The 17,037-nt window shown below is 47.6% G+C and overlaps 1 protein-coding gene across 4 annotated transcripts in view; it reads left to right on the top strand.

The window, feature by feature from the left end:
• Window positions 1-1,913: 1,913 nt before the first annotated feature.
• The window catches only part of LOC135378647 (zinc finger protein 271-like), a 33,963-nt gene continuing 18,839 nt past the window's right edge, over window positions 1,914-17,037 (top strand). For 2 of the 4 annotated variants that reach the window (XM_064611736.1, XM_064611733.1), the window contains exon 1: window positions 1,914-2,082. In XM_064611736.1, the coding sequence (XP_064467806.1) occupies window positions 1,920-2,082 (163 nt within the window). In that variant the 5' untranslated portion in view covers window positions 1,914-1,919. Of the gene's footprint in view, window positions 2,083-13,916; window positions 14,098-17,037 lie in introns of those variants that run through there. The other 2 variants (XM_064611734.1, XM_064611735.1) reach the window with 2 other exon arrangements.

Below are 17,037 nucleotides of genomic sequence, written 5' to 3'. Positions count from 1 at the left end.
ACGGATGTTCGATATAGGCAATAATTTGATATACCCGGGTTCGATATAGTCGGGTTCAACTGTACTTCCCCATTGAGTCTGTAGATTCCTGCTTCTTTGGCCCCTGAGAAATCAAACCGGTTTCCTTTGAAAGCAGTACATTCATCCCCGCTGAATGTGACGGTGATACCACTGTCAGTTAGTTTGGAAACAGAGATCAAATTGTCCGCCGTTCCGGGTACATACAAGACTTCTTTTGCTGCCAATGTGTTGACAACACTTCCGTCTGTCACTTTGAACATGAGTGTTCCAGATCCGCAAACGTTCATAACCTTCCCGTCCGCCAAACTCGCCTTTCTTCGCTCATCGTCTTTGAAGTTGCTTAAAACTTCCTTTCTGCCAGTCATTTGATTGCTGGCACCAGAATCGATAGGCCACTCGAGCAGACTTTTTGTCGTCCAATATCCGTCTGCACCAAAGGCGTAGTGACAATCTTGACCTTCCCCCTGGTGAAACTGCAACTCTTGCCTAGAAGAAGACTTGGCCATTCTGGCCCCTTGTCTTGCTCTCTCGGGTCTTGTATCCTGCTGTCCTGATTTCGAAGGAGGATGAGCATCAGATAATTTTCTGTTCTCTTGACGGGAGTAACAGTCTCGAACTAAGTGACCAGGTTTCCCACACTGGCATACTTTCTTGCTATCCCTCGGTCTGCCCAAAGAAATCCTAACTTTGCACGCCGCTTCATCTGTTGACGTAATTTGACGTCCTTCTTCTTGTAGCAGTGCATATTTCACTTTCTCGGGAGTGATGTTTGCCATTGAACAGGCGTCAAAACTTCTTGCAACACCATAATACGCATGTGGCAACCCCTGAAGCTTCCGTCTCAAGCTAAGCTTCCTCTCTAAAGTAGGTCCCCGACACACCTCTTCCAGTTTCTTCCACACTCCTCTTGCTGAAGTCTGGTTAATGACAATATGCGGTTTGACTGCTCGGTAGCGTTTGGACGATCGCATTGAGTGCCTCCAGATCCTGCTTGTCCCATGTAACTCTCGCTTCTGGAGTTTGTTGGAGGATTTTCATCGATGACTTTCCAGAATTGCCTTGCCTTCAAGAACGTTTTCATCTTAAAGTCTGGTAATTGGTCCCACCTAACTTTTCCATGACACTGCTCGGTGATGTCACAGAAGCTCCAGCTGATGCCATCTTGGGACTTTCCTGGAATGCCTTCTTGGGTTCCCAGCAAATATCCTAGTACTTTAGTACACTGGAGTCAGCTGGTAAGTTATTTGGGCCCATAACCTATTGTTGATCCAGGGACATGGAATTGTCGCAGGTGACAACAACTTCGTTGGCTCGCAGGAACTAAAAAAAACGCTCCTGCAGTTCGCTTTTACTTAGGCAGCTTATAAAAGAAGAAGAGAGAAAACAAAACTATGTACATGGTTGACAATGTGCAACCAACACCTCCGTCAGCGTACAGTGATGAAATAGAAGCTGATGTAATCAGGCAGGGCTGGAAGCGCATTAGGAAGGCATCAACAATTTTTTTCAGCCTACTAGTACTTCGTAAGGTTTATTTTCAAGCGAAATCCGTTTTTCTTTTTTTTTTTTTGACAGCTAGATTATTCGGATTTTGCGCGATCCCCGCCGAGTCCGAAAAATCGGACGTCAACTGTATAAGTCATCCAGCAGTGATGCTCACAGATAAGGTATTTACGCTTGTCAGGGCTGAGGTTCGAGTGTTCTTAGGGGATGTTGTGGCTGCCATGTGTTTTGTTTGGCGTATTACTCGTCCGTGCAGTAAATCGTTCGTTGGAAGTTAGTGCACGTTTATGCCCCCATCGTTTTTTGTCTTCACGCTCGGTTGAATAAGTTGTCATGAGTTTTGCAATGTGTCTTACTTCTCTCCTTTTCATTTTACTTCAGACATGACACCTGGTATGTGTCGTATTAAAGAAGAACCTCGAGATGAAGATGAAGAACCAATCACAGTAGTGAAAACGGAGCCCTACAATGTTGCAATCTTGGCAGGGCAGGAGCAAATGGAGCACAAAGTCCAGCAACAGCACTGCAGAGAGTCTGCATCAGAAGGTGATAATTATGGTAAAATTGTTGTGAACTACTGTGTACTCAATGGCGGGGAACACACAAAGAAAGAGAAAGAAACGAGTGATGCAACAGAAATGCTTTTACTTTTCTGAAAGGAAAGTCAGGAAAAAAATAATACATATAAAAAAAAGCAGTAAAACAGCAACAACAAATGGAAACAACAACAACAACAATGCAATACAAGTAGGTTACACAAGGTATCGTAAATGACGCAAGATTTATACACTGGAAATAGAATTACGAAATTGAGACGGGTCAGTTATGGTAACGATGTGGGGCGGGAGGTTATTCCAATCAAGGATAGCTGAACACGGGTCGAATGTAGTATACTGTGATAGCGGAAGCTTAATGGGGCACTAAACAGCTTCACGAATATTCTCCAATTAATGTGCTCTGTGAAAGGACGTGGCTCACAATATCCAATTATGAAATTGATTTACATACTTCTAGTTGAGTGTCTTTACCACGAAACAGTGCTATTCAGTGCATAATCCGTGTGAGTCTCTCCTTCCTACACGTCATGCACATGTAACTGGAGATGGGGGAGATTTTGGACTTCTAACCAATGACAGGCCTCGTTGACACAAGCAGCGGCATGCGGGGAGAGAACCTGTTGTGGGAACATCGCTGTGACCTTGCGGAGAAATACAGCGCTGAAAACAAAAACGCGCACATGAAATGGAATATTTTGGGCTTTTGTTACCTTTTAACTGTAATTATGTTCAGAATTGACCTCACTTCCGCATATTACAACAAAATCAGTGTAGGGGTGTCCTTCATTTTGAACGGTTGATGGTGCGCGACGTCAAAATGATGTGTGGCTATCGTCGCCAGGGCTTCGCAGGACTGGGCATGAGGGCAAAATAGTGCAGTGAATATTCAGGAGGTTTGGAGCCATTATTTACTTTCGTGCGACAACAATTTTTTCAAAACGTTCAGCGCCGGCAATGTATCGCAGTGCATTTCAAAAACTGCGCCTCGTATACCCGTTTACTGCCCTTTTAATTGGACCGTGACCCCGTGCTTGTTGACGCCGCTGGAGCAACAGACACTTTCACATGCGCGTGATACCTTTCACGTTCTGTCTACGTATATAAAACTGCATCGCGACTAGTATGGTCACTCTGGATTGTAATATCGCTGCACATTTCTTTTTAACGAAATCACCTTTACAACGAATATTTCCCGCGACCCCTTGGAGTTCGTTGTAAAGGACTGTGTCTGTATATAATAAACATACCAATACTAATAATCGGGGCAGGACATGTTTAACCCGAAAAAGTCCGAGGCTAGTTATAAAGTCTTGCTTAAGAACATGCTATAGTATTTCATGGTACTAACAATCATTATAAACAACATATCAATAGCGCTATATGCTAGTATGGCACAATTTATTAAGGAATAGATTGACGTTAGGCTCACACACTATATTACGAGGAATCCCCGAACCGGCTGTGCTGTCTGAGGTTCTCCCTGGGTGTTTTGGCAGATTTTCCAGACAAACGTCTGCATAGTTTCCCCCTGAAGTCAGCCCAAGACTCACGCTAATTCCCCTCTCCTACCTGCTGACCCATCTCCATCTGTCCATCCCTGTATGCTGTTCATAGCAACAGTTGCTTGACGGCGCTAACACTGAATTAATAAAAGAACATTTTAAGGAAGGAAGGTTCACTGTTCCGTGAACTCAAGAACTATGACAGATGAATGCATAAAACTTTGCAAATTTGAACCTGTAGACTAAAAGTGCAACAGGCTTTGCAGAAAATTAGTCTTAAGAAAAAAAAAAAAAAACAATGACCATTTTGTGCTTAATACCCCTGTCAGACGGGCACAGTTACGGCTTAAAGGGATACATGCATACGGTCATTAAATTCTTGCCAGTCAGTCATACGGCCTTTGCGACGAAACTGAGATGCAAGCGCAGTGGGGCTCCCGCAAGACAGTTTAAAGAACAGAAACAGCCGAAGTCTCGTAACCAAACGCCACGAACAAGATGGTGCAGATTTCCTTCAATTCGAAATAAAATACTAAATGAAATAAAATGAAATCGCTTCAAAACACATATCGTTTGCTGTCATTCAAATTGGCGAAGTGCAAACCAAACGTTGTTTCCGAGTGCTCACAGTGAGAAGAAATGTGATTTAACTACATTTCATTCAGCGTTCGCAGATGTGTTTATCGGTGTAGACATCACCGGCGAAACGTCTTCACGGATACCATCTGGCAGCCTCCCAGGGTTTAAGGCCATATTTCAACTACGGCCTTTTCTTAATACCGTTGCCTTAATCCTTGCCTTAATCCTTAATGCCTTGCCGTTTTCTTAATACCGTTGTTGTTTCTAGACAGAGAATTCCAGCACACCCTCAATACGAGTCCTCTGCTCTTGACATGTATTCAGTCTAATAACGGTCAAGCTATGCTACTCCTTCGCGTGGGATTTTCGATACCGTGGTCCACGAGGAATGAAGTGACACCGTATTTTCGAAATGGACAAACAGCTGCTACCGTCCTTTTAAAGATGTCTGTTTGGAAGACATATTTGTGGACCTTCTTGGTATCATCCACTCTGAAAGATATTTATCTAGGTGGAGTAATATACCATGAAGGATTTAAAGCAGTCTGATTGTGGCAGATGAAAATTTCTTGAAATTTTATTAAATTGTGATGATGATTAGGCCACAAGCCAACAAGCCAACCTGTCGTCAGTCTACAGCCCACACAACAGACGTCTTTGTAGTGTTTTTAAACGAAGACAAATTGTGTACATTGTCCTTCCTCTCCCAGCAGACACCCTGCAGACACTCTTCAACTTGCTCAATGACTGCTTGACTACCATAACCATCAAAGAAAAAGACTGGCCACAACAGCAGCCATTTTTGCTGACTCTGAACACCCCTGTGAGGGGCTCCCATGCAGCCACGTCCCCCACGACTACAGCTGGACCGGTGGGCAATGCCGATGTTCCATATTTGCAGGCATCTCTAGACGTCCACATCGCTCGTCAGTTTGGGCTGCGGACACCACAGATAAGGATCTCTACCACATGCTTACTCGTCTATTCTAATACCCCCTGGACAGCTCTACTGTATCGAAGTGGGAACAGACTGGCTCACGTACATTAGAAATGAGACTCTGGAACAACGAGGGCATAGCCGGCATACCGACGGCGGAATATTGGAAGCACTATTTGTAGGACCTCAAGGTACAGATTCCAAAAACGACAACTGTTGCAGTAGCGTTCCAGCCCAGGGCGCTACACACAAGCTGCTGAGGCGGTCCACCAACTAACTCATCTATGTTGCAAAAGAGAGACTCATCAGCATTCCAAAGCATCAAGTGTCCACATGGAGCATTCCATCTACGAAATCAGCAAGCAATACCCGATTTTTGCCCGTACTAAGCGTTGTTTCTACACCCATATGGTTGTCGGACCCGTCGCCGCTCTTTATGGGGTGCGATCACAAACGCCTTGTACACGTTGTGCGTGTTTGAGGATGAGGTGTTGGACTGGTCCGTATTGGATGTCATACAAATGTACGAACATAATGTACAGCCCCTTCTTTGATTCTCCTGTTGCAGACATTGCAAACTATGCCATGCACTGTGCAGAGTCCTTGCACGTCCTACATGGCCCTACTCTGCCTGCTCCACTACCAATTTGACGGCAACGCTACCAACGTATCCAGCTTCGTCAACAACATTTATGACTTGCTCGACAGATGTGTACCAAGATGTGTACCAAGGGTCTGGAGGTCGTTTCCCCACCCAGTATGGGCAAAAATTTTTCTTTGATGCACCTTTGATGTTTCTTTGAATTTACGTTGAATCAAGGGAACATATGGAGCTTCAACCGCTACATGAAATTTCTGCTCCAGGACTGCACATGCAGAAAGACACGGAACGAACAAATTTTGGCCAGTTACGTCAGCCCTCTACATAGCAGTCGGTGGAATGTCGAGTATAAAACATGGAGGTAAGAAACTAAGGAGATGCCCTAAGCGCCTCTCCCAATGCAAGCGAGTGTGCTGTGACTCGCGCATGGCATTGTGGTTAGTTGCCCACACACGTGACCCATAAACGTCACGGCAAGACGTCATAAAACATGGCGTCCTCCATGTCCGCGGCGTATCTTACCTGAATACAGAGACGAGCTGCGGCCGAATAACTTGTTTCCGCTTTCATAACATATTTGGAGTTCGAAGTTATCACACCCGTTGAAACACAAGGTAGATCATCTCAGTGTGGAAGCAATGGATCACTAAATCGCTAGAAGATATACGTACGTCATCGTGACATTGCCTGGCTTCTCTTCTGTTTTGCTATTTTGCTGCGATTTATCACGCGGCAAATGTTGAAACAACCATAACCTTCAAAGTATTGTGCGAATGGACTCCTTGAAGGTAAGGCGTTTGCTGAAGATGAAGTTTGCTAAACTTCAAAGCCTCCGCGCAGACCGCCATAACGCCGAAACATGTGGGGATCACGTGACCGGGCAACTAGATGGGCGTGGTATTGCCAGGAGCGACCGCTAGAGGGGTCCCACGGCCTTCCGATCTTTTAGCCCTCTCCTTAGTTTCTTACCTCCATGGTATATAAGATGTGCCCTCATGACACGTTGTCTATAACGACCCCGTTTATGGCCCGACCCAACGTAGCTTAACCTGTTGTGATGTTATAAATAAAAATGTTACATAAAACAACATTATCATACATTTCCTTAACATTTTCATAGGAAATTTTCTACAATAATCAGTTTCAACCAACAAACTCTACCGCACCTTCTAGCACTCTTTCCGTATTTCATGAAAACATTCGCAACAAAGCTACTACACGTATGAGTCGGAAACGTGGCTTGCTTCATTGCTTTGTTGCTTCAAACATTTTCTTCACTTCATGCTGATTCCGAAACCACTCAACATCCACAAAAAGGGAACGTGCTACTTCACTGAAGCTAAAAGAAAGACAGGACAGCGGACAAGACCACTGTGGCAGCTGCTGGACAACAACACTGTTCTTGCTGCCATACGCTACACCGCCCTGGAGTGAAGCCGCAGGTTGAGAATTTTTCCAGTATCGCCGATCAGGACATGCGGAGAGGAACAACACCTCCTGTGCATCATGTTATGCGTATAATGTAATGCGCATGCGTGGCCCTGCTTAGGCTCAAGACCCAAACACCGACAACAACTTTTTCCCACTCCCGTTGCATGGTGGTTAGGATGACCGCATTCTACGCAGAGACTGTGGGGTGACGTGGGTTCGAATACCCACACTGGCTGTGCTGTCTGAGATTTGCCCTGGGTTTTCGTGCAGTTTTTCCGGACTAATGTCAGCACAGCTCCCCCTGAAGTCGGCCCAGGACGCATACTAGTCCCCCACTCCTTCCTGCTGTACTCTCTCCACCTTTCTGTGTCTGTACGCCGCTCATAGCCACCATTGCTTCGCGGTGCTAATGAATAATTAAAAAACAATTATTTTATGACTATGATTGGTCAGCATTTATTTAATTGCTAGTTAAATGAATACCATATTGGCATAATTAACACACTTTTTTGCCCCAAAACATGGCACTACAGAAGAGGTGTATGTGGAAAAAATTGGAGGTGTACAAGTGTTTGTTCGAAAAACCCGAGTCCGGGTCCTATAATCATCCTGCATTTTATTGTCGCTGTTTTGCCCACCGTAGTTTTGGCGGTCTATGGCCTTTGTTGCCTTTGTGCCATTAAAACCATAATCTCTCTCTCTCTCTCTGTTTTGCCCATGATCTTAGTGATGTTGTCTTCTGCTTTGTTAAGAGCGGAAGAAACTTCTGTTATCCACAGTAATACCAGTTGTTAAGAACGGAAGGAGGCTGTCCCAGCTCAGCCTGTGTTCAACTAACAACCTTTACTTCTTTCTTACAAAACGTGCAAAACGTTCCTCGAGGTCCACGCCCCCTGCTTCTGCTGCTTCTTCCTTTTCCGGACAACCTAATCCTCAACATCTTCCCGCGGCGGCGATGTGCACGTCTGCCTCCAAGAGGCGCAGGCGTTGAATTGGGCGTTGGACCCCTTGGCCGTTCCGAAGAATGACCTTAAGACATCGTTTGACGCCATCTCGCCTTGGGAAGGCCCCCGATGAGTCGCCCTATCTTCCACATCATGGGAGGCACGGTATCGTCCTCAACAATAACAATGTCACCAGCCCGTAGCTTTGATGCCCGCCTTGGCACACTGTGATGCGTCAAGCGCAGGAAGAGGAGATACTCCCTCCGTTAGAAGACGAAGATGCGTTGCAGTAATCAGCAGATCCGTTACGCGATGATTGCAAGGCAGCAGAATAGGGTGCCTGTGCTCCTCTGACACATCAAGCTGTTGCAGTCGACCTCGCACGCGGAGTAAGCCCTTGTGTTCCAAGAAAGGTTGCAACGTAAGGATGACAGAACTCGATGGGATAGGTCGACTGGCTTGTAACGAAGCGTACTCCTGGGTGAACAAAGTTCGTTGAACATACAGAAGCCAGTAGAATTCTGTGTCGTGCAACTCTGCTGCTGTTAGCGGCCCGCACGAGGATGTCGCCTTCCCGTGTGTTGTGAATGAAGCTCTTAATCCATGCAGTAACACGTAAAGGTCTGGAGAACGTACTGTTGTCCTGCACGCTGAGCAACTGTTCATGTAGGTGAGGTGTAGGTGGCGTTGTCGTTGCGCACACAGGCACCGACTCACTGGTCATGAGATCTTGAGTCGGGGGGGGGGGGGGGGGGTGAGGAAGCTCGGGAGGCCAACTTCGCTCGGACTCCACCGACCAGGCTGGTCCTTCCAGCCATATGGGCTTTCGCGTGATAAAGGTTGCGTGTTCCCCTTGTGTAAGATCGGTGGGGTTCTCCTTGCATGGGCAATTTCACCAGCCCACTGCTTTGGTGACACATTGTATCTCCAGAACACGGTTCTGGACGAAGGTCTCCCAGCAGTCAGGATTGCCAGCTATCCAATAACGTGCAACAGATGAGTCAGGCCTGTAATGCGAATATTCGGTTATCCTGCGGAGGTATAGCCACATCCTGGCCGCTGATCAGCAGGCTAGTAACTCCAGTCGAGGGAGTGATACTGGTCGTAGGGGACCAATGCGTGACTTATCAGTGACACCTGATGTCGCACATGCAAAGCAACTCCATATGCGCGTGGGCTTGCATCGCAGAAGAGATGGACCTCCTTAGGCAGGGAAGGATTTACTGCTCCACCGATGCAACATGGAACACGTAAAGTCACCAGGTCAGGGAGTTCACAGGTCCAAGCATCTCGACTGCAAATCCTGTGTTAGGAGGGTGTCCCAGACGCAGTGTTCACGTCAAATGTTCTGGAACAAGAGCTTTGCACGCACAAGAAACGGTACCAGAAGCCCCAGAGAGTCGTATAAAGGTGCGTAGGAGTAAAGGTGGTTCTTTTCTCCTCTCACTTGAATCCCCGAGGCTGGCCAGTTGTCGGTGATTATGACGGTTGAGTTGCAGGTACTCGACAGCAGACGATATTCAATAGTTGGTAACAGGTTTATTTACAGCAATAGATTTTAAGTGGACAAAATGTACATCATAATGCAAAGTCACTCTGGGCCTCCGAGCAGGTCCGTTTGCTACGGAGTCCGCAGGCCAAGTCCCTCTATCTTCTCAAACTCCCCCGCTCTCCGGGTTGTTTTTCGTCCCCCCGATGTCCCCCTTTCGCGCTATTCAAACGAAAACACTCAGCAAAAATATAACAAGACGACACCCCTCGCACAACCGTTAGCTCGACTGACCCAACGTCTTCGAACTCAAAATTTATTACCTCTTCTCGCCGGCTACGGACATGTGCGAGGCGCGGCTCACAGAAACCCGATCCTGTGTGTTCTGGAGTCAGAATCTGGTGACTGCTTCCAGACCACGTGTGTGGGAGGAACAACGGTAAAACCCCACGGTGGCCGGTCGTTTTCCGTGAAGTGCGGGGAGAAGTACACATAAAAATAATGAGCCATTCGGTCGCAGAGGAAGTTTCCACTTTACACCTCCCACCACAAGAGTGTGTCAGGGCATTTTTGTTCTGACACAATCAAAACAACTTCCTGTGCGACTCACACTAGTGACAATGACGAAAAATACACAATACACGAAACACGCGAAGAGAATCAGCCCATGCAGAGAAGACCACTTGCATAAACTCAGGGTTCCACAAATATGCACAATACAAAAGACCGCCTCACACTAATCTAGAGAGCGCGTCTGCGTTCGCGTGTTTGTCTCCCCTCCGGTTCATGACGGTAGGGTTGTCACTTTTTGTTTTCCACCGTTTCCTACGGCGGTGTTGGGACCTCGACAGTACTTCGGTACTACAGTGTGGGCTTCGCTGCACTCTCAACATTCTCATCTTGGACTGTCCGAATAGGGCATCCGCTGCCCAGGCATCGGTGCTTTGTTTCTCCTCTCGCCCTTTTATGACGGCCTGCGGCAGTACGAGCCCACGCCTATTCTCCCTGCACAACGCGTTGTCTGTCACTTCCGAGTTGTGACTTTCGTGTCTCGCGCGCCCCCTCATAGCTGTGGTTTTCGAGTCGTTTCCCTTTGTTTGACCGAACAACCAATTTTTGGCTGTGCGCGGTTTTGCTTCCGTCATCTCCCGGGTGGCCACATCCGACTCTGGGACCTTTAGCCCACCTTGGAAGCATGTTTTGTCCCCTTTGACGTTAGCGGTTTTACCGTCTATTGTCGCGCTGGTTCCTGCGTTAGTCATCATACCCGAGATCAGGAGTTCCCATGCTCCTCCCGAAAGAAGGCAGTCCGTGCCTGCGGCTAGTTCATCTGTAAAGGCGCAGAGTATGGATCCAGATCCTTCGGCGCCGCGGTGGCTGCTTTCCTTTCTTGGTATGCTAAGCGACAATGTTCCTGATTTCGCTTTGACCTTTTGACCGAATGCCGACACAAGCGTTACAGTGTCCGTGGCTTCCGCGCTTTCATTTGGAAACAAACTGGACCTCATTACTGTTAGCTCGGTACCTGTATCCACCACAGCTTGTACTATTGTGCTCCCACTACGCAGTTCGACAGTCTGCAATGCAGATACCTGTACCGCCCCTTTCGCAGTTGCGTAGTTAGTCCTGTATTCATTTATTCCATGGTTCAACGTATCGCCAGCTACCTTAACTCCAGCGTAATCCGGCGCGGCCGACACGGTAGCCACATTCACGGCAGCCTGTACGTGCCTGTCCTCTGACTGTCTCTGAGGGCAGTCTCGCGCAAAATGTGGCCCTCCACAAATAAAGCATCGTACGGCATTTTGACCTCGATTGCTATCCGTTTTCTCTGCGCGTTGCAGTGGTCGTCCCGCCGCCCGTAACGTACGGTCCCTACTCGCCGTTCCAATACCCCTCGCCTCTTCGAAGGCGTCCACCATTTCTGCAATTTCTGCCGCGTTGACCCATTCGCTCCCCTCCTGAATCTTGACGTATTCGTACGCCGCTGGAGAGATCACGGTTTTCAACTGATCGGCTACTACCAGCTCGATTAGGTCATCGTAGCTGTCGACGTCACGCGACTTAGCGTAGTACATGAGATAACTCTTGAGCCTAGACGCGAAGTGTGTCCACCCCTCATCCCTCAATTTCGTCGACGTTAGAAACTGTTTCCGGTACTCTGCCGGTGCTAACCTCAGTTCTTTTAGTACGGCGTCCTTTACCGCCTTGTAGCTGTCTAGCTCGCCCGTAGAAAGCTTGGAATAGAGGTGCTTTACTCGCTTAGTGACCAAAGGAAGCACTAGATGGCTCTGGATTTCGTCCGGTACTTTATAGGATCGAAAAATCCCTTCTATACCATCAAACCACACCGGCACTTCTAGATCGGATGGCAACGGCAGGAGCACGCTTTTTAGTTTTTTAGCGTAGCGCTCAAGTGTATCCTCTCGCGATACTGGTGGGGGTGATGAGCTTCTCGACGACATTTCGCTGTTCGCACGTGATATTTCTAACTCAATGCGCCGCGCCCGTTGCTTTTCAAGTTCAATTTCAAGTCTCAGCCGCTCGAGTGATACGTCCGAAAGATCACTCCCCGCCGGCGTGATACCATCCTGACTCTCTGTTGGTGTGTCACCCTGACCCGATGCCATGTTGGCCGCTACCAACCCCCCGTCGTTAACAGTGTAAACCGTACCACTGCGCGTGGGCATGCGCCAGCCAACTCTATTCTTGTCACTGACCACACTGGACCCTGAGGAGTGCAAGTAATCTCCTACCTGTTAGCTGCGCTCCAACGCTGTCCACTCCCAGTTGGCTGTCCGAAGTTCCTGTTGCTGCCCGTTGCCTGTACGGCGACTTTCGCTGCAGTCCGTCGCAGTTGTGTCTTGAGTGTCGCTGTCCGTCGCGATGATGCCGTACCTCGTCTTCGGCGCTGACCGTTGTCGGTGGCGTCTTGCTCACTGCAGTCCGTCGCAGTTGTTTTGGATGCCGCTGTCCGTTGCGGCGGTCTCGTGCGTCGTTGTCTACGCTGGCTGTCGCGGAGAAATCTCACTTACTGCAGTCCGTCGCAGCTGTGCTTCTGATTCCGCTGTCCGTCGCGGTGGTTTGGGACGTCGCCGTGCTGCTGAACGTTGTCGGGAAAATCGCACTTACTGCAGTCCGTCGCAGATGCGCTTCCGATTCCGCTGTCCGTCGCGGTGCTTCTTCCTACTCAGCTGTCACGGCTCGTCGTCACCAGCAGCCCATACTGCTGTCCTTGGCTGCGGTTATGAGTGACTTGCCTGTCCGTTTCGTGCTGATAATCGCTGCTGCTCCTCTGGCCAACATGGTGATCCCTGTCGACTGCGCCAGTAAAGGTGGTTCTTTTCTCCTCTCACTTGAATCCCCGAGGCTGGCCAGTTGTCGGTGATTATGACGGTTGAGTTGCAGGTACTCGACAGCAGACGATATTCAATAGTTGGTAACAGGTTTATTTACAGCAATAGATTTTAAGTGGACAAAATGTACATCATAATGCAAAGTCACTCTGGGCCTCCGAGCAGGTCCGTTTGCTACGGAGTCCGCAGGCCAAGTCCCTCTATCTTCTCAAACTCCCCCGCTCTCCGGGTTGTTTTTCGTCCCCCCGATGTCCCCCTTTCGCGCTATTCAAACGAAAACACTCAGCAAAAATATAACAAGACGACACCCCTCGCACAACCGTTAGCTCGACTGACCCAACGTCTTCGAACTCAAAATTTATTACCTCTTCTCGCCGGCTACGGACATGTGCGAGGCGCGGCTCACAGAAACCCGATCCTGTGTGTTCTGGAGTCAGAATCTGGTGACTGCTTCCAGACCACGTGTGTGGGAGGAACAACGGTAAAACCCCACGGTGGCCGGTCGTTTTCCGTGAAGTGCGGGGAGAAGTACACATAAAAATAATGAGCCATTCGGTCGCAGAGGAAGTTTCCACTTTACAGTAGGCTTGTAAAACAGTGCGTTTGGTAGCAGGCCATGCTGTGCGTTTGCGTGCGTTAGCATGCGTGCGTTAGTGCGTTAGCAGTGCGTTTGGTAGCAGATGCTGACATCATCGACGGAAACGTTGTCCACGAGGAACTGGTTGTTGAATAATAATAATAATGGTACTCTGATGTTACACATAAGCATTGTGGAATTAGAACACAATTTCCTTAGTTCCATGCCTGCGTCTTCCAAAATGGATTTTGCTGTTCAGTACAGGTGTAAGGCTTCAGCCTCAGTAGTCGTGCCCAGAACGAGGTCGTCGACGTTGAAAGACGTCTGTAGTCGAGTAGCGTCTTCCGGGTGTGTCCCTTTCATACCTGCCAACTCTCCCGATTCATCCGGGAGACTCCCGGTTTCAGACCGGTTTGTAAGATTGTACGACCGAGAAGCAAATCTCCCGGAAAATGCAGTTTCCCCCTCTATATCTCAAACGCCTGCTTTTTCTCTGGGCACACAGACGAAAACATCAATCCAATACCAGCCCGATTGCCATCGGCATCGCTGCCTCTTTCCGGAGCCTCTATGTTGCGGAGTTCAAGAGTTCTGGTCATGGTATGGTTCTAGTTCTAGCACTTCTAGTTTCCGGGCATCTCCTCCATGTTTTCGTGCGACAAAGGTGCCTTTCTGCCATGCATATTCCACGTCACGGCTCAGTGTAAGCAAAACAAGTATCTACACGTGTTTCTGAAGCAATACGCAATACACAGATCAATTGGGACGCGTGATCGCGTCCAGGAAGGGCAGTGTTCTGCACAGTTTACTGCTGGGACATCACCATTCTGCATGGAGGGTGGACCGACATTGTCACCCATGTTACGTCGAGGAAGCACAAGCGCGGCGCCTCAAATGCCAAAACAAACAGTGCTAGCTAGGTCAGTCTTTCCGAAACCAAGACAAGGACTACGATGTTATCCGCACGAGCCCTCGTCCTCCGTGTTCCAAACTCGCGACGATGCAAAACTCTTTGCAACGTCGGGAGTTGGAAACACGAAGAAAGGTTGGGCTTTGGGCTTTGAACTAAGAGCTCATGATACGCGCGCTGAACTGACCACAGCGATGTACAACTATGACTGATGGTTCTGACGTATTATGCAAACTACTTTTTAATGACTCGTTAACTAAGTTGTTCAACAACTATTATGTTTAAGCTCTCCTGGGAAGTCCAGATAGGCTTTTGAATTTCAGACACATTAGTGGTAGTGCTGAACGAGTAGTGTTGAGTGTGAGGCAGTTCAGCACCGCGAGGAGAACATAGGCATAGTTTTGTGTCTTCCAGGGTTTTTTACCGAAAATATTATTGTTTCCGGTTCCGTTAACTAAAAAACTCGGCTTTTCGTTTCCGTTTCTGTTTCCGTTTCTCGACAATTTTCGGTAGCGGTTTCTGTTTCCGTTTCCTTTTAAGAATTTCCTTTCCGTTTCTGTTTCTGAGGTAATTTCAGTATTGGTTTCTGTTTCTCATCTGGAACTCGTACTATCTGGTTTTGGCTTTTTCATGTCAGATATTCTAGTTAAATACTGGATACAAAAGGACAGCCACACCAAACACAAACACTAAAGACTTTAATGCAAAGTTCGTCACGAATCTTATACACCGCAAGCAAATGCCTCTCAAGGTTGCGGAAATACATGCCTTTAAGTTTCAAAAGTGCCCGCTCGTGCGCAAAAATAACACGTCATCTAAAACTTTCGCGTCCATCTTGCTGCACAGTGGGCTCAACACGAAAGAAAGTCCCGAAAATAAACGAATGAATGAATGAACGAATGAATGATGACTGGAAGAATAGTGCGGATATATATAATTTTCATATTAACGCGAAAACACTGAGGGAAACGTCCTGCGAATTTGGTTTCCGTTAACGTTACCACTTTTTAGTTTCTGTAGTAGAAACTAAAACAATTTTGTTTCCGTTTCCATTTTCGATTCCTGTTGAATTTCGGTAGTTACCGTTTCTCGTTTGTGTTTCCATTTTCGGTAGCCAACCCTGTTGTCTTCACGTTCTTTTGAGAAATTGTCATAACTTTGTCACAGCTTGACACCCAGATAGGTAGTTTGTTGGAGAGGGCAAAGTTTGTTGCTGCAAAACTTATGCCTGATGTGCCTGCTGGGGTCAAGTGTGCTCCTGTTACATGTGCAAATAAAAGTCTCCCAACATCGGCTTTTTCCTACCCCCCCCCCCCCGCGCTTTTGAAATCTCCCTAATTTAGATGTTCCCAAGGTGGCAGGTATGCCCTTTCCAGAGGTCAAAGTGATAGTGCAAAGTGGCCACTAGGAGAAATGGACTTGATGATGCACCAAAGGGAACCCTTGTCATTCGCCACACGACAAAATCTGGAACGTGATGCTGAGCAGTCAGAAGCTGGTCTATCCAAAGAAATCGGGGGAACGTTCCGATCTTCCTTTCGAATGCAAATCTGTAGAGATGCCTTTCAAATATCTGCTGTGAGCACGATCCGGCTGCATCTGAATTGCAAGAGTAACTGTAGCAGGTTAGGTCAGAGTTTCACGCCCTTGTTCAGTATATCGTTGAGCAGCGGCTTTCCTGGAGAATGCGAGGAGGCATCGAAGACGATGAACCTTCATAGTGACGGCTTCACGTCTGACCATGGCATGGTGAGGCAGATAGTAAACCTGGTTCGTGTCTAGGTTTGATTCGATCACCCACTCTGCATGACCTTTGTTTGGATACCCCCTGTCATATTCTCGGAATATGTCCAGTTGGGTGGTGAAACGCTCAGGTTGACGTTGCAGTAGAGTTCCGGCAATTGCGAGGCTCGTATGTGATAGAACACTTGGCCGGCTTAATCATACGGGGAATTACGTAGCGATTGATGATTCCCTGCACACAGCACTCCGAAATTGTACAAGGGATTCATGCTCTTGGATGTTGGACGCTTCCAGGGAGTCTGTTATGCAAGTCACGCCCAGAGGTGGGCACCCTGACGAGAGCGTGCGAGGGTGAGGGTTTCCTCACCCTGACCTCACGATATTTGAGGTGAGGTGGGGATCAATTGTCTGGTGATGTTTGAGCTGATGTGAGGAAAATTTCCAACAAATTTTTGAGGTGAGGAAAAGCTTAAATTTTTTGGTGAGGTAAGGAAAATAAAAAAATGAGGTGAGGTGAGTAAAGTTTTCAAATTTTTGAGGTGAGGAAAAACTAAAAACAAATTTGAGGTGCGGTGAGGAAAACTTTATGAACGCGTACTTTTTGAAAACTTTTTCCGCGCGTACACGGGATATCTTTCCTACTTTTCGCAGCTTCTCTCTCTCACATGGGCGGACACTGTCCTCCTCTCTCGCTGCTGATCGGACGCCCGAGTTTGTGCGTCGTTCGCATACCTGCAACTAAACCTCAATTTTCGCGCAACTTTTACCGGTGTAACAATCGCTCCACGAAGCGTTTTCTGTGATTGATTAGGCCAAATCCGCCAGCAAAAAAAAAAAAATTTACATTGACTAAGCAATTTCACGAGTTAAATTTCGAAAATTCAATT

This window comes from Ornithodoros turicata, chromosome 1, assembly GCF_037126465.1.
Source record: "Ornithodoros turicata isolate Travis chromosome 1, ASM3712646v1, whole genome shotgun sequence".
Lineage (NCBI taxonomy): Eukaryota > Metazoa > Arthropoda > Arachnida > Ixodida > Argasidae > Ornithodoros > Ornithodoros turicata.
This window is presented reverse-complemented; position numbering and strand designations above follow the sequence as displayed.